The sequence below is a fragment of the Neofelis nebulosa genome, chromosome 7, assembly GCF_028018385.1.
Source record: "Neofelis nebulosa isolate mNeoNeb1 chromosome 7, mNeoNeb1.pri, whole genome shotgun sequence".
Classification (NCBI taxonomy): Eukaryota; Metazoa; Chordata; class Mammalia; order Carnivora; family Felidae; genus Neofelis; species Neofelis nebulosa.
This window is the reverse complement of record NC_080788.1, coordinates 58885026-58908396: the sequence shown is the minus strand read 5'-3', so window position 1 is coordinate 58908396 and position 23371 is coordinate 58885026. Positions and strand designations below refer to the sequence as shown.

General features: G+C 41.6%; 1 protein-coding gene and 1 long non-coding RNA gene across 5 annotated transcripts in view; both read left to right on the top strand.

Annotated features, from left to right (window-relative positions):
• Positions 1-11696, top strand: part of BLOC1S6 (biogenesis of lysosomal organelles complex 1 subunit 6) — a 133164-nt gene extending 121468 nt beyond the window's left edge. For all 4 annotated transcript variants that reach the window (XM_058737873.1, XM_058737872.1, XM_058737874.1 and 1 more), the window contains 3 exons: positions 6481-6568; positions 8529-8615; positions 9033-11696. In XM_058737873.1, coding sequence (XP_058593856.1) covers positions 6481-6568; positions 8529-8615; positions 9033-9152 — 295 coding nt within the window. In that variant the 3' untranslated portion in view covers positions 9153-11696. The remainder of the gene's footprint in view (positions 1-6480; positions 6569-8528; positions 8616-9032) is intronic.
• A 4537-nt stretch (positions 11697-16233) lies between these two features.
• On the top strand, positions 16234-19446 carry LOC131516613 (uncharacterized). Its single transcript, XR_009264174.1, has 2 exons — positions 16234-19210; positions 19326-19446. It is a non-coding gene; the product is annotated as an uncharacterized LOC131516613 (long non-coding RNA).
• Positions 19447-23371: the final 3925 nt, after the last annotated feature.

Sequence of the window (23371 nt, the reverse complement as noted above, 5' to 3'; positions counted from 1 at the left end):
GCTTTTTTCTCAGAGGATCATCCCCCAGATACTGCATTGATACTGCCTGGTCACTCCCAGCACATTTACTACAGATGATACAAAACTTTTAAGGGACAGGAAGGCGAGTCATTTCTACCTGATATTGAAGCTAAATATTCTGTGGAACCATTTCCTAGAGTGTCTAGACTTATGGATCATGAAAACACTGTACTTACAATTACTGTTTTATTATTATTACTTTTTTTTTTTTTTTTTTTTTTAGAGAGAGAGAGAGAGAGAGAGTGTAAGCAGGGAGAGGGGCAGAGGGAGAGAGAGAGAGAGAATCTTAAGCAGGCTCCACACTCAGTGCAGAGCCCAATGCAGGGCTCAATCCTATGACCATGGGATCATGACTTGAGCCGAAATTGAGAGTTGTACACTCAACTGACTGAGCCACGCAGGCGCTCCTAATTACCATTTTATTATAAAGAATACAGATCAGGACCAGCCAAATGAAGAGACACATAGGGGAAGGTGTGGGAGTATATCCACCACAGAGCTTCTGTGGCTTCTTCTAGTGAAATTAGGGCATGTTACCTTCTTGGCACATCGATGTGTTTACCAACCAGGAAGCTCTACTGAGCCTCAGTGTTTAAAGTTTTTATTGCTGCTTCACTCTGTGAGCACAACTGATTGAATCATTGGCTATGTAATTGAACTCACTCTCTAGCCCCCCTCCTACAACCTCCCTTCTCTGGAGAATGGACTGATATCAAATGGCTCAAAGCCCCAACCCTGTGACCACATGATTGATCTTTCTGGCATGAGCAGCCCCCATCCTGAAGCTCTAGGGGCCCACCATATGTCCCAAACTCTGGTGTGCTTGAAGAGGGGTTCATGACTAATGAAGATACTTCTATCATTTGAGAAATTACAGAAGTCTTAGAACAGACTTGCCAGGAACCTGGGACAAAGATCAGGCAAATTCATGCTTCTACAATAAATGTTTATTCAGATTTTTTGCCTGTTTTTTGTTTTTTTTTTTCAACTTTTTTTTTTTTTTTTTTTTAATTTATTTTTGGGACAGAGAGAGACAGAGCATGAACGGGGGAGGGACAGAGAGAGGGAGACACAGAATCGGAAACAGGCTCCAGGCTCTGAGCCATCAGCCCACAGCCCGACGCGGGGCTCGAACTCATGGACCGCGAGATCGTGACCTGGCTGAAGTCGGACGCTTAACTGACTGCGCCACCCAGGCGCCCCTGTTTTTTGTTTTTTTAAGTTTATTTATTTATTTTGAGGTGGGGAGGAGCAGAGAGAGAGAGGAAGAGAAAGAATCCTAAGCAGGCTTTGCAATGTCAGCATGGAGCCTGATACTGGGCTCGATATCACAAACTGAGATCACGACCTGAGCCGAAATCAAGAGTCGGACACTTAACTGACTGAGCCACCCAGCCGCCCCTCTTTTGCCTATTTTTTAACTGGGTTGTTTATTTTCTTTTTTAAAAATGTTTATTTATTTTTTGAGAGAGAGAGAGAGAGAGAGGATGTGCATGTACGTGTGCGTTGGGGAGGGGCAGAGACAGGGAGACAGAGGATCAGAAGCAGGCCCTGGCTGTCAGTGCAGAGCTTGACTCAGGACTCAAACTCATGAACCATGAGACCATGACCTGAGCCATGACCTGACCCGAAGTCAAATGCTTAACTGACTGACCCACCCAGGTGCCTTGGGTTATTTATTTTCTTACTGTTGAGTTTTAAGTATTCTTTGTATACTTTGATACAAATCCTTTATATGTCTTACAAATATTTTCTCCAAGCATGTGGCTTGTCTTCGTACTTTTTTTTTTTTCAACGTTTTTTATTTATTTTTGGGACAGAGAGAGACAGAGCATGAACGGGGGAGGGGCAGAGAGAGAGGGAGACACAGAATCGGAAACAGGCTCCAGGCTCTCAGCCATCAGCCCAGAGCCTGACGCGGGGCTCGAACTCACGGACCGCGAGATCGTGACCTGGCTGAAGTCGGACGCTTAACCGACTGCGCCACCCAGGCGCCCCGTTGTCTTTGTACTTTTAAGAGTGTCTTTTACAGAGCAGAATTTTTAATTTTAAAAGTCTGACTTACCAATTTTTTTAAAGTTTTTTTTTTTTATGTTTGTTTATTTTTGAGAGAGCAGTAGTGGGGGAGGGGCAGAGCGAGGGGTATAGGATCTGAAGGGGGCTCTGCGCTGACAGGCTGACAGCCGTGATGCCGATGATGCGGCTCCAACTCAAGAGCTGTGAGATCATGACCTGAGCCAAAGTTGGACACTTAACCGACTGGACCTCCCAGGTGCCTCTTAAAGTTTTGTTTTGTTTTTTTTAATGTTTATTTATTTCTTTTGAGAGAGAGAGAGAGAGAGAGAGAGAGAGAGAGAGAGAATATCCCAAGCAGGCTCTGTGCTGTTAGCTCAGAGCCTGATGTGGGGCTTGATCCCACAAACCATGAGATCATGACCTGAGCCTAAATCAAGACTCAGACACTTAACCAGACTGAGCCACTTAATTTTTTTTTCATGGATCATGATTTTGATATTTCATGTAAAAATTCATCACCGAATCAAGGTCACCTAAGATTTTCTCCTGTGTTTTCTTCTAGATGTTTTAGGGTTTTACTTTTTATATTTAGACCTATGGTCCATTTTGAGTTAATTCTTATGAAATTGTAAGATCTTTGTTTAGGTTAATTTCTTTGCACGCCAGTGTCCAGTTGTTCGCTCGCATTTGTTGAAAAGACTAGCCTGAATCCACTGCATTGTCTTTGCTCTTTTGTCAAAGAGGAGTTGACTGTATTTGTGTGGATCTACTTGAGAGCTTTCTATACTGTTGCATTGATGTGTCTGTTTTACCGGTATCATGCTGTTTTGATTTCTATAGTTTTGCAGTAAATCTTGAAATTGGGTAGTGTAAGTCTTCCAGCTTTGTTCTTATTCATTGTGTTTTGGCTATTCTTGGTCTTTGCCTTTCTATGTGAATTTTAGGATCAGTTTGTTGATATCTCCAAAATAACTTGGTGTGGTTTAAATTGAGATTGCATAGATTCCATAGATCAAGTTGGGAAGAATTGGGAGGATAACAATATTGAGTTTCTTATTCCATGTACTTGCAATATGTTACTTGGATCTTTTAAAATTTATTTCATTGGAGTTTTATAGTTTTTGCTTATAGCTCCCGTACATATTTTGTTAGATTTATATCAAAGTATTTCATATGAAGTATTGATTTTTCTAATTTCTCTAATTATTCACTGCTGACTTTTATACATTAACCTGATACCCTCCTGAAACCTTGCTATACTCACATATTTTGTTGATTCTTTGGGATTTTCCACATGGGCAATCATCTGTGAACAAAGACAGTTTTATTTCTTCCTTTCCAGTCTGTATACATTTTATTTCCTTTTCTTGTGTCATTACATTAGCTAGAGCTTCCAGTACAATGTTGAATAGGAGTAGGGAGCAGACATCCTCTCCTTACTCCTGATCATAAAGGGAAAGCGTCTAGTTAGTTTCTCACAAGTGTGATGTTAGCTGTAGTTTTTTTTAAATGTTCTTTATCAAGTTGAGGAAGTTCCTCTCTCTAGTTTGTTGAGAGTTTTTAATCATGAATGGGTGTTGGACTTTGTCAAATGTCTTTTCTGCATCATATAATAGTACCAAATGATTTTTCTTCTTTAGTCAGTTGATATGCTGGATCACACTGATTGATTTTCAAATGTTGAACCGGCTTTGAATACTTGGAATAAATCTCATTTGATTGTGGTGTATAATTCTTTTTATATATTGTTGGATTTTTTTTGTTAATATTTTGTGGAGGATTTTTCCATCTCTGTTCATAAAAGATACTGGTCTAGAGTTGCTTGGGTGGCTCAGTCAGTTAAGTGTCTGACTCTTGATCTCAGCTCAGGTCTTTATCTCAGGGAGGTGAGTTCAGGCCCTGCTTTGAGTTCTGTGTTGTATGTAGAGCCTACTTTAAAAAAAGATACTGGTCTATGGTTTTCCTTTCTTGTAATATCTTTATCTGGTTTTGGTTTTCACGTAATGTTGGCCTCGTAGAATGAGTTAGGAAGTGCTCCCTCTGCCTTGGCTTTGCTGGAAACTATTGTGGAGAATTTGCGTCATTCCTTCCTTAAATATTTGGCAGAAATTAAGTGTGAAGCCATCTGGTCCTGGCATTTTCATTTCTGGAAGGTTATAACTTACTGACTGAATTCCTTTAACAAATGTAGACCTACTTAGATGATCTGTGTCTCCTTGTGTGAGTTTTGGAAGTTTGTGTCTTTCAAGGAATTAGTTATTTTCATCTGAGATATCAATTTGTGGACAGAGTTGTTGGAGGTATTCTTTTATGGTCCCTTTAATGTCCATGGAGTCAGTGATGGTTTCTCTTCTATAAGTCATGTTAGTAATTTGTGTCCTCTCTCTTTTTCTTTGTGAGCCTGGCCAGAGGTTTATCCATTTTATTGATCTTTTGAAGAACCAACTTTTGGTTTCATTGATTGTTCTTTACTGTTTTCTAGTTGTAACAGTGTCATTGCTTTCCTGTTTACGCGGGATCATTGACTTGCTGGCTTCTTCTTATTTGTTCTATATTTCACTTTCTGTGGTCTCTAGTCAGAGCTGAAGGGACAAACTTGTGACCTGTGGGATTTGCCAAACTTACTGCTGGATGGTGGAGATGTTGTAACTGCTTTTCATTCTCTACATTGCTATTTTTTTCATCATTGTTCTCTGTTTAGCATAGCTTCACAAGCAAATCACGTCATATTTTGCTTTGCCTGTAGTATTCTTTAAAATGTTTAGAGGCGCCTGGGTGGCTCAGTCAGTTAAGCATCATGATGTCAGCTCAGGTCATGATCTCGCAGTTTGTGAGATTGAGTCCCTGCGTCGGGCTCTGCGCTGACAGCATGGAGCTGCTTGGGATTCTCTCTCTCTCTCTCTCTCTCTCTCTCTCTCTCTCTGTCTCTCTCTCTCTCTCTCTGTGTCCCTCTCCAGCTTGTGCACCCATGTGCACTCTATCTCTCTCAAAATAAATAAATAAACCTTAAAAAAATTGTTTTAATGTTTAATTCAGTGGCCCCTTAGTGTTTCTTATCCTGTGAGCCTGGCGTTGGTTGATCCAGAGAGGGACGTCAGGAAAGTTGGCTTCTATTCCTCAATAAAAGGATTTGAATCAGAATTTTCATGAGGAACCTTAGAAGTTACCTGGTGTGAGCTTCCCACTTTATAAATAAAGAAATTTAGGCCAGGAAAATAAATTTCCAAGATTATACAACTGGTTATTGGTGGGGCATCTTGTGATTCCTGGTCCTGTTTTTTCATCTTCTTACTACCCTCTTCTGATTTAGTATAACTTGATACTGCATTTTCCCCAACTCTAATCTAAAAAGTCATGGCTCCCCAGAGCACCTGGGTGGCTCAGGCGGTTGAGCATCAGACTTCAGTTCAGGTCACGATGTCACGTTTCAGGAGTTCAAGCTCAAGCTCGCTGCTGCCGGCGTGTAGTCTGCTTAGGATCCTCTATCTCCCTATCTCTGTTCCTGCCTGGCTCCTGGACTCTGTCTCAAAAAGAAATAAACCTTTAAAAAAGTCGTTGCTCCCCATTGCCTTTATGATAATGTTGCAGGTTTAATATACATAAAACATCACGTTTTTTGGGCAAGATGGTATAAAAAACTTTTTTGTTAGAAGTAACAAATAATAATTTTAAATGATTTGATGATTTCAGTCATCACAGTTAGATTTAATTATTAGAATTATTGCTCATTTAGGCAAGAATAAAAGACACAGTTATCAGAATGTGGCTGTGGAATATTATTTTGAAAAGGATTTTATTAGACCAAATAAGCCTTGGAGAGTGAATAAATTTTCAACTGAATTTTTTTTTTTTTAAACTGAGTTGAATCTTCAGCAGCTTTTTTTTTTTTTTAAGTTTATTTATTTTTGAGACAGAGAGAGACAGAGCATGAATGGGGGAGGGGCAGAGAGAGAGGGAGACACAGAATCAAGCAGGCTCCAGGCTCTGAGCCATCAGCCCAGAGCCCGACGTGGGGCTCGAACTCACGGACTGCAAGATCGTGACCTGAGCTGAAGACGGATGCTTAACCGACTGAGCCACCCAGGCGCCCCTAACTGAATGTTTACTTTTGACATTAACCAAGATGAAATGTGATTCCTCTTTAAAAAAAGTTTTTTTTAATGTTTATTTATTTTTGAGAGAGAGAGAGAGAGAGTGTGAGCAGGGGCAGGGGAGGGGCAAAGAGAGAGGGAGACATAGAACTGGAAGCAGGCTCCAGGCTCCGCACTGTCAGCACAGAGCACAACATGGGGCTCAAACTCACAAACTGTGAGATCATGACCTGAGCCGAAGTTGGACGCTTAACCGACTGAGCCACCCGGGCATCCCAAATGTGATTCCTTTTTAATGAACGAGCACTTAACAGTATGTATGGTTTATTTTGGCTATGTGCTTTTGTTTCAGACAGAACCAAGTTGTATTACTAGACACACTGGAACAAGAGATTTCAAAATTTAAAGAATGCCATTCTATGTTGGATATTAATGCTTTGGTAAGTATGATGTGAGTTGACACAGCTTAATGACATCTTGGCTTAGAAATAACTAGGTTTTTCCTGTGCGACGTTGTAGTTAGGTATGTTTAGGATCTTTTCCTCTAATTTTTTTTTTAACATTTTTTTAAAAGTTTATTTATTTATTTTGAGGGGGGGGGCGGGGGGAGAGAATCCCAAGCAGGCTCTGCACCAGCAGCACGGAGCCCATTGCAAGGCTTGAACCCACAACTGTGAGATCATGACCTGAGCCAAAACCAGGAGCCGGACACTTAACCGACTGAGTCACCCAGGCACCCATTTTCTCTAATTTTTAAATTTTAGAATTTGTCCTTTAATGGGAAACCTTGATTTACTTTACTAGAACTTCTATTGTCTTGACTTGTTATCTTTCAGATGTTGAGCCTATAGTAGAAAAAGGAACTTATTTGTGACAGTCTGGAATAGATGTGCTCATAGTTAAAGACTTCTAAAAGGGAACTAAAAGTAAGGAACTTTTGGGGTACTGTTTTCCCTTAAGGAAAGTGCATCTTTCCTAATCAATTACATGGCTTTTTTAAAACCAGCATTTTGTTTAATTGTATGGCCCATTCATAATGCCATCACAAATTAATACTGAAATGGACTCTTTGGGGATCCTTTATAGACGCTTTATATCTTTCAGTATATATGACAGTAGTTTAGTTTCATCAGAAGCTTTATAGATTTTTGATGAGAGGAACTGCTACTCTTTAAGAAACAGGGAATTGACAAAAATAAGGAACTTGTGGCTACCTTTCTCTTCACCTCAACGTGAAGCAGTAGCTTGGTTTGCATGATTTTGTAGACTTTTATATGAATGTCAAAAAATGAGCTTTCTGTTGGACAAGTGTGGCTCATTAATTTTTCCCTTTATTATAATCAAAAACAAGTCTGTTTTCTCTTGCATTAGGCAGAAGCCTGGGGTAGTAAATACAAAGTTTTCTGACTTGTGAAGGAAGTGGACAAGGCTACACTGACCTACTTGTGTCTTCCCCACTGAGTTCATATTGCAGCAGAACGAATATTTGCTGAGTGAATGAATGATAAATGAATGAACCAAGCAGATGTAATAGTGTTGCTTCAGTCTGAAGGGGCAGAAACTGTCTTCCTGTTTTTTCCTCTCTCAGCCCAAGTGGTTAGATTATCATTCAGGAACTGAAAACTGTGAGGCCCAGAGAGAGAGGGAGAGGGTCTGGAAGCTCTAGAGCTCATCAGACTAAGACTTTACTTGTAGATACATGAAGGCTGCTAATTTCTCTATTGACACTCCTCTCACTCTTATTACCTGGTCTCTGTCTGTTAACCTTGGCTCCTGAGAATGAGGTGCTTTTTCTTTCTCTCCCATCCCTGGCTGAGATGGAAAAGTCTATACTTACCATGGCTTGGGAAGACAAGTGTCCTTACAGAGCTTGTTCTGCTTGGTCTCGCTTTAGAAGCCCCAGGAACGTGACCAGATTTATCCACAGCCCTCCCAGGATTCTCTGACCACAGCTTGGTTTTTCCTGATGGGCGGACTCTTCACTTCAGCTGTCCTGTTCTCCTTTGTGAAGACAGTAGAGTGTTGTACTTTTTCTCAAATGAAACTCATAGCATTATTGGATAGTCTTACTAAAAGTTTAGGATTATATTGCATGTTTTTAAAGCACAGTGTTACCTGTACACAATATAAATGTCTGTTTTATGTTTAGTAACTTTTTTTTTTTATCAGTTTGAACTGAATCAAGTGTTATCAAATACCTACTAAAGGCTTAAATAAAATTTGAATTTTGGAATGAAAATGTGGAGATAATTAAGGCTTTAAAAAATTTGGCCAATTTAGGCAGAGTGAGCAGTAATTTATTATTCATCCATCTTACTCTTTCAGTCTATTTTTTTTCCCCCTTTTAAAAAAACTTTGGCCTATTTGAACTTGACTTTTCATTTCCTTTTCCATATTTAGTTCACTGAAGCTAAACACTATCATGCCAAGTTGGTGAATATAAGAAAAGAGATGCTGATGCTTCATGAAAAGACATCGAAGTTAAAAGTGAGTTGAAAATTGTTTCACATTCTTTATAGAAGTGGAGGTTTAATTGTTTTTTCAAGTATTCATTTTCTGACTTCTTACGTACCCATATGCAATAACATAATTCATGGTACGTTGTTTTCCTTTAAAACATATTCTTTTGAACCCCACTCTGGGCTTTTCTACTAATAGCTGGGCTGAGGAGCTCATATTTTCATTGTCACAGCAGTTCTCAGTCAGTAAGAGTTTGGAGTAAGAAATTAAATTTTGTGTGTGTTTTAAGGGGGACCTTAAATTACCCAGAACAGGCTTAAAAGTTAAATATGAAATTTAGTAATGCCTGTGGATTACCTCAAGTCAAAGCACTGCTACTTTTAAATTAGGCCATAACAGATAAGCCTTGATTGTTCTCTTGGTTTAAAATTTTTTTTGACATAGAAAAGAGCACTTAAACTGCAACAGAAGAGGCAAAAAGAAGAGTTGGAAAGGGAGCAGCAACGGGAGAAGGAATTTGAAAGAGAAAAGCAGTTAACCGCCAAACCAGCAAAGAGGACCTGAGAAGCTGAGTGTGTCTATGTTCTTCCTCCCCCTGCCCCCTGTTACTTGCATGCAGGGCAGCCCAGGTGTGGGCTGGAGTGAAGGTAGTGCCTTACACCACCGGCCCGGCTCACGTTTGCAGTCCTTTTCCCGGGAGTGCTGTCTCCGGATCTTCATTTCCGCCATCAAGGAGCTTTTTGCCCCAAGTAGAAGACAAAATGTCACTCGCTTTGAGTCTTTGAATGTAATTTTTCAACTTCTGTTTTGCATCATTTTTAAATTCCTTACTTTGGCTTTGCATCATTTATCAATGGGAAAATGGATTGATTGCTTTAATAGTCTAGACTCTAAGTGATTAAAAACTAGTATTTTTTAGCGTCTTGAGAAGTGTGGATTGAAAAGATTCCATTTCTTTTATGACTTGCCTTTCTGGCAATATAGTGCTGGTTTTTGGTAATTGCTTTATCGTTGCTTGGTTCAGAAGAAATGCCAACCGTTTAAGCACATGTGCCCGTGGAGAAGAGGTGGTGTGACCCTTTGTGAAGAACACAATGGAGAAATGCATAACGGGAAATAATAGCATCTTAGACGTCGGACCGATGGGCAAGATTCCAGATAGATTCTGCTAACTGTATGCTCTGTCTGCTTCCTAGCGTTGTTGCTCTTTAGTTTTTACGTATTCTCTGCGTTCAGAGTCGATTCTCTCTACTTCTAAAGTTTGGCAAGGGTGGTAGAGCTGTCACACACACAAATATGCTGAAATATGTCGAATACTTAGTAAGAGTCATCACACACTGAGATACAGTTGCCAGATTGATAAGATACGAGTCCAGCTTTCCAAATGGAAGTTCTTATCGCTAGCTCTGTCCATCCACTGATTTGCTGTGTGGCCTTACATGTAGTTACTTTTTCTGTGCTTTAAAAAAAGTTCTTAAGGTAGAATGATATCTTTACCCACTACCCATGTTATAGATAATGACAAGAATGGTGGAAAATTAGCAAATAGCTTCTTCACAAGAGACAGCATGATACCTTTCGTATTTGCTAGATTTTCCCCCTCAGTAGTTTCAGTAGGAACTTATGTGAGGAAATATTAGGAAGTTTCATTTTCTAAAATTGAGAGTATGTTACTAATTGTTTTAGTATTATTTAATATCCAACTGGTCTCCAATCTATATCACATAGAGACTGTACAGAACCTATAAAGGTGTGTGCTTAGAATGTGTATCTTTTATAGTCTCTGTTACATTTTGGTAAGCTGGAATCACTACCTCTGATCTCATATCAGGCTAATTAATGATGGAGAGGGCATTAGATTTAAGCTGATTGCTAAAAACTGGTCTGTTTGAAGGTTTACACAGTTTTGGGGAAGCTGTTCCCTTCTTTGATGAATGAATTAAGATCTCACAATTTACTTGACTTTGACCTTATATTAAGAATATAAATACATTTTATTTTAAAAGGCTACATTTGTCCTCAAACACTAGCTAAAACTGCCTAGGGCAGGATTCATTAGCGCTTGTGGGACAATGTCACTTAAATTGGTGAATGAACTCCTCTGTAAAGGCTGTGCACTGTTTCTCAGAGTGTTTTATGGGCCAGCTGCATTAAATGCTGGTTCCTGGACACCGCTCTCAATCTGCTGGAGCAAATCTGTTTGTTTGTTTTGTCTTTTTTTTTTAATTTCCCCACATGATTCTGATGGACCTTAAAAGTTGAGACCCACTGGTCCAGTGGTCTAGGTCAGAGGTTCCCACACTAGACTGTATGCCACTGTCACCTGGGAACTTAAAACAGACATTCTGGAAGATTCTTACTCGTTAGTTCTGAGGTGGGGTCCATGCAAATTTTGAAGAGCTCCCCACATAATTCTGATGCGGGGGACCACTGGTCTATAATGTCTAGTGATTTATATTATAAGAAATGAAATAGCTTAAAAGCTACCCAATAACTCTTGGGATTAATCTTATGAAATAAATTCTCAACTGCTTTTGATAGAAAGTCAGATTTAAGACTGAAGTAGATAGCAGGCAGGAGATAGATATAGAATTCTGGTTAATTAATTGAACTTTTTGCGACCTGTGTTAAAATAAATCATGTTTATTGAATGAGTGACAAGGCACATGTACTTTTAGAATTGTATTTAAGGTTTGAAGTTTTTTTTTTTTAAATGTCAAGGACATATATTAGCAACCACTATTTTTAGGTCAGTTGTAAATCAAAAGTACTGTTACGTTGGTAATTACAATCTAACACTTGAGCTGTATTTCAGTAGCATAGAAACATATCTTATTGACTAAACCTAAATGGAATCCTTCTAGTAGTCTTGCTGTATTTTTGCACAGTATAATGAATTGGTACTTGGGTTGGTTGTTTGGTTGAAAAAAATTGCCTTTGTTTTGAACTATATCACGTGTGTACTGAACCAAAATGTTAAGAGTTAATTTTGTATTTACTTTGCAGTAGGTAATATGTAAAGATGCAGACATTGAATGTAATATGGATTGTGTCTGCAGTGAGTTTTTGAGTGGGTACAGTTTATAAATATGCCAGTTATACACCCTTGTACATTTGTCTGATTTTGAACTTGTACAATGAGGACTACTTTTTACACATTTAATAAAAAAAAAAGTCTCTGAACCATCCCATGTCATTTATCCAGCACCGTTTTGTTCACAGCACTGTATACCTCCCTTTATGTTTCTTATTTTAAACATTTCACTCCTTTGCTTTCCCCTCCTGTCATCTTTCTGTTAATGTTCTCTGTAGATTGTATCACAAAATGAGTGGTCCACTCATGGAATCCTTTTCAGAAAGGTGATAGAAAGTGTTGTGAAAAGAGTCTGGGTGAAACAACCCAACTTCATAAAGTTATTTACTATCTGAGAATAAAAATAATTACACATTTTAGTAATTTGGTAGGAAGTGCTTCATAAGGATCCCTGCATGAATCGCCTGTAAATAATGAAAATTCCCAGCTAATAGGATATTTTAGGTCAGTTTAAAAATTTTTTTTTAACCTGGGGCCACCTGGGTGGCTCAGTAAGTCAAGCATCTAACTCTTGATTTTGGCTCAGGACATGATCTCACGGTTCGTGGGTTTGAGCCCCACTCTGTACTGACAGCGTGGAACCTGTTTGGGATTCTCTCTCTCTGTCTCTCTGTCTCTCTCTCTCTTTCTCTGTCCTGTCCCCCACTGCCTCTCAAAAATATATAAATATTTAAATTTAAATTTGTTTAACCCGTGAGTCCGTGGACTTCTGTGGATGGCCTTTGGAGGGGACATGAACTCTCATAAATCCCTTGTAGAATTTTGTATGTGTTTCCCAGGATTGGGTCTGTAGATTTCATTAGATTCTCTTATATACATGTAATATTTCCTTCAAAGCAATGATCCTTAAACATTAAGCCTCCAAACTTCACTGTGAATATTAAAAAAAAGTTACTTAGTTTCTAGGTTTTCCTTTTGGATGAAGATAGTTCAGTTTTTTTGTTTGTTTGTTTTTTGTTTTTCAAACTCACTCAAAACCCAGAGGTCAAGAATTGCATGCACTACCAACTGAGACTGTCAGGCACCCCGATAGTTCCTGTATTATGTACTTGTTCAAACACTGTGTTTATACGGATAAATCAGTTATTTGAGATTTGCTCTGTTGCACATTCATACTGTTTCAGCTCTGTTTTGCATGTATGTGGCCAGATGCCACCTAGTCTTCAGGTTAGCATTTGGGTGAGGGCAGGTTTATTTCAAAGCCATTGAGAGAGTGAAGAGAGTAGTCAAGGGAGACAGTTTTAACGGCTAGTTTAAAAAGCATTTAAAGCAAAAATTCCAAAAAACGCAATGTGAAGGAAGGGCAGTCAAAGAGAGGGTAGGGAAAATTTGGAGCAGTGTGGGAGTGGTAATCAAGAAAGATGATTGTTTTTCAGTAGCTCGATGTCGGGAACTGGAAAAAAAAAAAAAAAGGAAAGGCAAGAGTGAAGTAGAAGGGGAGGCAATGTATCTTTTGTAGACCCGTGTATCCTGAAAATAAGGGAAGTTCATAGGCATGTACAGAATAATAAATTAATAATATTCACCAATTTAGGATAAGGTCGCCCCCTACTGTCACTTCATTGTAAATTGGAGAGAAAGTTCTAGCCTGCTGTTCCTTCGGGTTTCGATCATAAAGACAATCTGTTCTCAATGTGTTTCAGGCCTGCAGTGTTCAAATCTGGATAAGGATGGGGCTGAAAATGTCTGAGTGCGTATGGGTGTTGCTCACTCCTATTCTAGGCTTGACTTTTATTCCGACTTTGGAAAAGACAGTCAAAAAGTATATTGAACACTGCAAGGGAATACTAAGTAACAAAATTGTGATGTGTGTTTAGACCTGAACATTCCTGGCCTCTGCTTTGATCCTAAAACTTTTCAGTATGTAGGGCTTTAGAAGTAGTGGTTAGGATTGTGGACTCTGAAGTCAGACTGCTGTGGTTTATATTTGGGCTTGGACTTGCCTGACCCCTGTGTACCTTACTTTCCTAAGCTGTAAGGTTGGGATAAATGTTTCTGGGTTTATAAGTTAGAAGATTTTATGATATCCACAGGAAAACAAATTAGTTAGAGCTCACGAACTGTTGGATGTTGTAGTATCTTGATGGCACATATCCACGTGGGGGTCTTGGTGCTTATTTTGCCCCTTTTTACATGTTTTTTGCTCACAGGGTTTCTGCTGCCTAGGATCCTTCATCCTCTAATGTTTATTACTTGTTGAGACACCTATTCGTTCTTTGGAACTCAAATGTCACTTACTTAACAGTTTTTCAAACCACTTCCCAAAGACTTTCTTTTTTCTTTGTGTTCTGTAGTAGTTAATAATACATTTGGCATTTACAGTATCAGTTATGTGCTCACAAGTCTCTTCAAGATCAAGGATACTTCATGGTCATCTTTTTATTCCATGGTGCAGTAGTGGACCATGGTCTACAGTTGGTGTATATTAGGGTTCTCCAGAGAAACAGAACCAATAGGGTAGGTGTGTGTGTGTGTGTGTGTGGAGAGAGAGAGAGAGAGAGAGAGAGAGAGAGAGAGAGGAGAAAGAGATTTAAGGAATTGGTTCTTATGATTGAGGGGGCTGGTAATTCCAAAATCTGCAGGGCAGGCTGGAGACCCAGAGAAGAGCTGATGTTGCAGCTTGAGTTCAAGGGCAATCTGGAGGGAATTCTCTCTTCCTCAGAGGACCTCAGTGTTTTCCTCTTGAGACTTTCAACTAATTAAGGGCCACCCACAGTAAGCAGGTACTCTTACATCTAGACTGGCATTTGACCAAATACCTAGATACCATGAACTAGCCAAGTTGCCAAGTTCAGCTCTTAACCTCAGTTAAGAGATTGACTTGAATCTAGTAGGAGAGAGATATACAGATATTAAAAGCAGCTACAGTAAAAAGCTGGCTTGCATGAATGTCAGATAAGGAATATTGCAATAGAAAGATCAAATTTCTGCAATTCAAACATGCCTCAGGAGCCTGTCATCCTTGGATAATCCATGGTACCTGCTTCCATTAATTCACTTAGACTAAAACAAGTGATAGCCAGTTTGAAGACCTTGGGAATCAAATGAGCTCAGAGATCATGAATGTACTGTTTAGATTTATACTTTCTCTATCAAGTACGGGCTGTTTCAGTCTCTTAAGAATAGCTTCAAGGAAGGAGGTGGACGGTTTTATTATTTTATTTATTTATTTATTTATTTATTTTTTTTTTCCCAATATATGAAATTTATTGTCAAATTGGTTTCCATACACCACCCAGTGCTCATCCCAACAGGTGCCCTCCTCAGTACCCATCACCCACCCTCCCCTCCCTCCCACCCCCCATCAACCCTCAGTTTGTTCTCAGTTTTTAACAGTCTCTTATGCTTTGACTCTCTCCCACTCTAATCTCTTTTTTTTTTTTCCTTCCCCTCCCCCATGGGTTTCTGTTAAGTTTCTCAGGATCCACATAAGAGTGACACCATATGGTATCTGGCTTTCTCTGTATGGCTTATTTCACTTAGCATCACACTCTCCAGTTCCATCCACGTTGCTACAAAAGGACATATTTCATTCTTTCTCATTGCCACGTAGTATTCCATTGTGTACATAAACCACAATTTCTTTATCCATTCATCAGTTGATGGACATTTAGGCTCTTTCCATAATTTGGCTATTGTTGAGAGTGCTGCTATAAACATTGGGGTAAAAGTGCCCCTATGCATCAGCACTCCTGTATCCCTTGGATAAATTCCTAGCAGTACTATTGCTGGGTCATAGGGTAGGTCTATTTTTAATTTTCTGAGGAACCTCCACACTGCTTTCCAGAGCGGCTGCACCAATTTGCATTCCCACCAACAGTGCAAGAGGGTTCCCGTTTCTCCACATCCTCTCCAGCATCTATAGTCTCCTGATTTGTTCATTTGGGCCACTCTGACTGGCGTGAGGTGATATCTGAGTGTGGTTTTGATTTGTATTTCCCTGATAAGGAGCGACGTTGAACATCTTTTCATGTGCCTGTTGGCCATCCGGATGTCTTCTTTAGAGGTGTCTATTCATGTTTTCTGCCCATTTCTTCACTGGGTTATTTGTTTTTCGGGTGTGGAGTTTGGTGAGCTCTTTATAGATTTTGGATACTAGCCCTTTGAGGAGGTGGACGGTTTTAGAGCAGGCTCAACAGATGAGCACGTGCTTCGATTTCTAATCCGATAAGGCACAGATGGGATGATGCTGCCATCTTGTGGTACTTTTTGCTCCCCTAGTTCTATAAATTCTAGTATTGTCTGATGAAATTTGGCCTGTTTTCAACTATACTTTTAGGTAAGTCATGATTTTCTGTATGGTCTGAACTTTTTTTTTTTTTTTTTTTTAATTTTTTTTTTCAACGTTTTTTATTTATTTTTGGGACAGAGAGAGACAGAGCATGAACAGGGGAGGTGCAGAGAGAGGGAGACACAGAATCGGAAACAGGCTCCAGGCTCCGAGCCATCAGCCCAGAGCCTGACGCGGGGCTCAAACTCACGGACCGCGAGATCGTGACCTGGCTGAAGTCGGACGCTTAACCGACTGCGCCACCCAGGCGCCCCTATGGTCTGAACTTTTGTTTGAACATTGAGGTGTTTGAAAGTAATCTCTGTGAAGCAGCTGATAAAGTTTAAAATTACATTTTTCTAACTTTTTTGAGTCTTTCAGTTTTTTGTTTTTTTTTTTTTAAGATTTAAAAAAGAATTACTTTGACTACAATCCACCCCCCCCATATGGGGTTTGAACTCATGACCCCAACATCAAGAGTCACATGCTCTACTGGCTGAGCCAGCCAGGGACCCTGAGTCTTTTAGTTTGATGGTGGGCTTGAGGGCTTTTTTCTTCTTCAGTCATGTAATCTATCATCAACCATACTCAGCATCCTGTTCTAAGGCTAAAAAGATTTTGCTTTGGGAAATTTCTGTGTTTTTATTCCCCTGAGCCTCCACATCGGGGCCTCAGCTGATAGGATTTGGGGTGGGCACTTGACCCAAGGGCAGCCAACCTGTAGGCCACTTGGTGAAAAATTAGCCTGGCATTAAAAACTTTGCGTAAATGGGAACTACATAGACTCTCATTGGTTTAGTTGATTATTGTCTTGGGACTATGTTTTAGAATACTCAGAATCAGCCCTTTAGTAATTGAAGGAGGAATAAAAAGACACATAGATGCAGACAGAGAACAGCTGAGTGTCAAATGAGGAGGAGTAGGGAACCATGAACTTCCACTTCTTGAAAGGGGTTGAGGTCATCAGACCCCTCAACATGACTTGGATCCTGAGAAGTTTTCCTGCAGAAGGCTCCGTGTGACTCACGTGCTGGACTTTTCTTGGGTTCCTACGGGATTTGATTCCTGAGCTAAGTTTACTATTTCCCACAGGGATCTTACAATACCACCCTCCCTTCTCCTACCTTTCCCACTTATGAGGTAACCTTAACAAATCTCTATTTATTGCAACTAGAAGCCCCTAATACTGTCATTGTTTTTCAGGTTGTCCTAGCATTTTGTATTTTTCAAAGTGTTTTAATATGCATTATCTAATTTAATAATAAGGATGCTACTTAGGAGTGTATGTATCTCCCTGCCTACTTATCCAGGAATTCAAGGAAGAAGATGACAATGACCAGCACCCAGATGCAGTCCTACCATCAACCACACACCTGTTCTCATTGTTCATTGTTTTTTTTTTTTCTTCTCTTGTTTTGTTCAATTTCTTAGAGTAGTGTCATCTCTGACTGGATTGCTGATCCCGCTATATTTAGAGCTCATTCTCAAGCCTAACATTCCGAGCCCCAGTTCCGTGGAGCATCTGGTACATGCAGGTGCATTACTACACATGTTGTATAACCGTGGCAGTAGACGGTGATCACCGTAACACTGTATTCTTATTGTCGTGTTATAGATGAGGACTGGTGGTGGAGCTGGGGTTTGGTTTAGAGAAACACCCAAAGCTACCCCATTGCTGGGGGACTTTCTTGGGCTGGAGACCCTAGAAACAGAGATTAAATGCTCTAACTTGAGAGTTTAACTCTTTTGATAAAACTATACCAGTGATGGGGAGTTACATGGATGTACCACTTCATCTGCTAATTCCCTTAATCGAGTCTGACAATACGGGAAGAACAGAAGTGGAAGAGGCATGCGTTCCTCCGTTAGGAGAGAGCCGAGTGGGAAGAAGGCACAGAAGTCTTTCATTTTCCTGCAAGGCTGTTTTAATTCTAGACTGACCGTGAAGCTCCACACCTCTTGGAGAGAAACAAGCAACGGAGAGACTGGAACTGGGTGGGATGTGGCTCACAAGCCTTGCCTTGAGATGATGACGAGGATGGAGTTGACAGAAGACAAGCCACACTGCTAGGAGAAATGAACAACTCCAGTGTGGCCAGGACATTCCCATTATGGCTGTTCTGAGACATGTCACCACCGCCACCTCAAGAAAGCTTTTTTTTTTTTTTTTTTTAAATGTTTATTATTTTTGAGAGATTGTGCACGAGCTGGGGAGGGGCAGAGAGAGAGGGAGATAGAGGATCTGAAGCGGGCTCTGTGCTGACCACAGACAGCCCGATGCGGGGCTCGAACTCATGCACCGTGATCGTGACCTGAGCTGAAGTTGGACGCTTAACTGACTGAGCCACCCAGGCGCCCCAAGAAAGCTATCTTTGATGTGGCCTTGCTGAGCCTGCATTTCTAGATCTTCAGCCTACCTCTCAGCTCCATCTGTTCTGTACTTTAATAGCTTTGGGGAAAGAGCACAGCTAGAGTTAGAATCCCCGTTTTCTCACTGGGGGGGGGGCCCTAAGTACTTCAGTTTCCCTTGGGGGTAAACATGCAGCCCGGAGGGGAGCCCTAACACTTTCCAACATTAATTAACATTATAAGACACCTTGTATTCTGTGGCTGTCAAGTAGCATTGACTCCTGGACTGTCGTTTTCGCTCAATAATGGCACCAGTGTATTTGTTCAGTGCGGTGGCAGCATCCAGGCAAATGAATTCATCTCAGATGAGATGTTTCTGGCCGTTAACGACCTCACAGTGTGGGCCTCACACAAATCCTGCGGTCCATAAGTTTACCCTCTCAGAACAGGGTGGGGAGGGAGGCAGAGAAGAGATTGCTTGTTTGCTTGTGACTGAGGGCGGATACCCCTTTCCTGTCTGGATTATGATGGGATAAAAGTCTAATGGTAAGTACAGGAGGTGAGGCATGATGAGTCACCTCGCCTCTCTGCAGTCCACCCTGGAGTTTTCTTACCCCACTGACTCACCTCCTCTCCCCAGAGAGCTGTCACACTCAGCAGCAGCTTGTGGCACCTTACAAGTCAGACCTGAATTTAAGGATGGAGACTGGCAATTAAATCAGACTGTGTCACATCCACTTCAGTTGAGGGTTCCCATCGTGGCCATGAGAACGTGCCTCGCACACCTCTACCTACGGGGACCATCACTGACCAAGGGCCCCCAGCTGTGGTTCTCTGAGACCCATCTGCATTTGCACTGAGGCGGGCTTCCCACGGGCTGCTCCTGGGAAAGACAGGACTTCTCTGACGGTCAGCTTTGGCTAAAGGACTCCCCATGGGTATCACTGAAGTTCTGCTCAGCAGTTTAGGATCCTCCCCTCCCCACCCCCCACAACTTGCTTCCTTTTCTTCTTCATTCTGGCAGGCAGTACAAGAAGGAATAAAGAGGTTGACGGAAGTAGACATGCTGGAAAGGCTGTATCATGTAAGGCCAAAAGATGCACCGGAGAATATGTGCCATGAGAGAGCACAGGACATATCACCAAGTCATCACAATGCACTGGAGAGAGGGCCACCAGCATCACTAAGAGGTTTTGCAGGCCAGGAATGGTGGAGTTTCTGAGAAGTGATTATAAACTGAGCATGTTAGCACATGGGAGGATTGATAGATATCTATATCTATATCTATATCTATATCTATATCTATCTATATCTATATATCTATATCTATATCTATATCTATATTATCTATATCTATATCTATATCTATATCTATATCTATATAGATAGATAGATAGCTATAGATAGATAGCCACAGGGGGTGGCTCTTAACTGCTGAAAGCCCCGAGGCTAGACTTCTCTTACTCACCAAAGGGCAAGGTTGGAGGGTAGTCCATGGGCTTTACGGCAGGGGGTTGTGGAGATGGTTAGTGGACCTTGGTGTCAATTTTGCATCAGGGGACAAAATAAGCAGATCAACAAGGGTGCAGCTTAGCATCCGTAACAGGGGTCAGCAACTTTGTAGGTAATGGGCTATATAGTAAATATTTTAGGTTTTGTAGGTCACATCAGCTGTTACAGTACAAAAGCACCCACAGACAATACGTAAACCAATGAGTGTAGCTATGCGTCAATACAACTTCCTTTACAAAAACAGGCGGTTGTTTGATTTGGTCCATGGGCCATTGTTTGCTGATCCCTTATCTCTTTTTTTTTTTTTAAAGCAAAATTAGAGGAGCAACAAGCTGGTGGCAGTCACTTCAATACGAAGTCATGATCTCTTGGGGCGCCTGGGTGGGACGGTTGAGCATCTGACTTTGGCTCAGGTCATGATCTCACAGATCATGGGTTCAAGTCCCATGTCGGTCTCTGTACTGATGGCTCAGAGTCTGGAGCCCGCTTCGGATTCTGTGTCTCCTCTCTCTGTTCCTTCCCTACTTGTGTTCTGTCTCTCTCAAAAATAAATAAACATTAAAAAAAAAAAAAAAAAAAAGAAGTCATGATCTCTTGCTCAGTTCCCAGACTTGAGTCAGTTTTGAGATCTGGAGCCCACTGACTAAAGAGGTGTCTGGAGGAAGGACCCTGCAGCACTCTGGCTTGTACAGACTGTGACAATTCCCCCAGTCCTTCCTCCAAGGAGCCCATGGCCATTTACTTGGGTGACTGTTCACTAGGACTGTTGGACAAAAGATTCTGAGTTGATACTGATACATAGAGGCCTAAAGAGGCATCATGGCCCCCCTGTTGGAACGGGGGCCTATGAGGACCAAGTAAAAAATTAGGTCCTGCATGAAGTCCAGTTTACAATGGGTCTACTGGGGCCACAGCCCCATCCAGGGGCCACACTAGATCTTTTCCCATCATTGACACCCCTAACACAATGGGGGCAGCTAGCAGGGCTGACAGCACTGGGTTGAACCTTTTGGAACACCCTTTCCTGTTTCAGCTCCAGTCAAAGCGGCAGCCTTCTGTGCCACCCAATATATGGTCCAGAGAAATATCCCTGGGGTGGAAAGTGTTGCCTTTAGCACACAAAGAGGTCTACAAGGCACTGTACTTCCTTCTTTGTGACGGGATAGTATGAGGCAGCAGTTTGTTTTCTATCTCAGAAGGGGATGTCCCAGAATACCCCTGGCCTCTGGAACTCTAAAAATGTCACTGAAATAGCCTGTTCCTGACTCTTCATAGAGTTTTCTCCCATCCTCTGAAGTGAATGCATCTTACTGAGACCTGTAAGCCTCTCTTACTCGACCTGTCCAGTCAGCTGGATGTCATCAGTGAAATGGGTCAGTGTGCTCTTCTCTTACATGTCTAAGAAACCCAGAGCTCTCAGACTGTATAATGATAGGAAGTGGGAGATTTTTTAAAAAAGGTTTGTTTTTGAGAGAGAGAGGGAGCAGGGGTGGAGCAGAGAGAGAGGGGGACAGGGGATCTGAAGCAGGATCTGTGCTGACAGTAGACAGTCTGCTGTGAGGCTTGAACTCACAATCCGTGAGATCATAACATGAGCCCAAGCCGGATGCTTAACTGACTGAGCCACCCAGGCACCCCGCAAATGGGAGAATTAACATAACCCTGAAGCAAACTGTAAATTGAATGTTGTCTATTTTCCCTGCCCACAGAGTCTCAGCCAACACTTGTCTCTGGGGGCTTAAGAAGTGTCTCATCCACAGGTATGGAATCCCACTCAGCAGAGCATCGAACCAGGAGATCTACATTAAGTGAAGGAGGTGTAGGAGAGGGTCATAGCTATGAGATCCTCTGGCTGTGTCAGGTACTGCACCACCCAGAAGTAACTGGTCTTACAGATTGTTGGAATGGCCTTCTAAAAGCCAACGGAAGCTCCATCTGTGAGAAAGCACTCTGAGAAGGTGGACTGATGTCCTTCAGGACATGGTGTATTTATTAAATTAGAGACTTCCACAGGGTACACTAAGAAGGATACAAGGGTCTGAAAACCAAGGGGTGGAAGCAGGAATGGCATAACTTACCATCATACCTAATGACCCACAGGGAATTTATGCTTCCTTTCCTTGAAACTCTGGGCTCTGCATGATTGGGGTTCCTGGTCCCAGAGCATGGGTCCTGGTCCCAAGTACTTCATGGTTGGAGCACCCTTCCCAGAGGCACAGTGAAGGTCCCACTGAATAAGAAGTTATGACTGCTGACTTTGGAGTTTTGTGTCCAGGGACAAGAAGGCAAGAGAGGAGTTGCTATACTAGCAGGAATAACTGACCCTGATCCTCAGGAGGAGGGGAGCTACTTTTACATAACAGGGGCCAGGAGGAATGTGTGTGGGACTCAGGTGGGCACCTCCTATGCTCCCTTGCCCGATTAGAACTGTGAATAGGACACATGCAGCAACCCAGCCTGAGAAGGGAAGGTATGATTATCAAGTGTTCAAACCCCTCAGGAATAAGGTCTGGTCACACCACCACTGAAGGCCCAAGACCTGCTAAGGTGAAGCTGCGGCTGAAGGCGGTTTAGAAAGGGTGGTGGAGAAGGGAGAAGGTGAGTATTCACTGTGGCCTTGAGATCAATTGTGATGATCTTGGGGGTCTGTAGTTCATCCAGTAAAGGCCTTCTGAATTGTTTCACAGGAGGAGGGAGGTCAGGAGGCCCATGGTAGAACTGCTCTCTGCACCTTTGTGGAGAGGTAGATCTGTGTGGCCCAGGAGGTACACAGTGGGGCCAGGAGACCAGGCCTCACAGCCCGCCAACTATAGGGAGCATAACTGAACAAGGACCCCAACCACTTCACTCTGAATTCTAACACCACATTTTTGCTAAAGTATGCTTCCCATGGGCTGCTCCTAGTCAATGACTGAGTTCAGCAGGGATATTAAAGCAAGCCCAGGGCCTCTTGTTCAAATTTTGTTAAGAATTTCAAGACGGCGGGGCACCTGGGTGGCTCAGTCGGTTAAGTGTTTGACTCCTGATTTCTGCTCAGGTCATGATCTCACGGTTCATGGGATCGAGCCCTGTGTATGGCTCTGTGCCAATAGTGCAAAGCCTGCTTGAGATTCTCTCTCTCCTTCTCTCTCTGCCCCTTTATCCTCAAAATAAATAAATAAACATTAAAAAAATAATTTTAAAACAATAGCAGCATAGCATTAAACCAGGTGTGGGCCCTGTGTGACTACAGGTCATATTCTCATTAAGCTGGCTTTGCCTAGGAGATACAGGTATCCCCCAGGCTGACTTTGGCCTGATAGCTTTGTTGAAACTTATTTAGACTATACAGCTGTCTGAAAGCTTCCATTCAACCTTCCTTCCCTCTCTTCTTCTATTAGGGTCAGACTTACATCGTACTCTGATGGTTATCCCAACCTTCTCCAGCTTCCTCCTCATTTTTTCTCCCAAGAATTTCCTAATAAAATCCTTGCATGTTTAATTTTGTACTGGTATCTGCTTCTCACAAGGCCTAGACTCACACAGCCTTTTAATCCTGCTATGCTATCACATATGTAT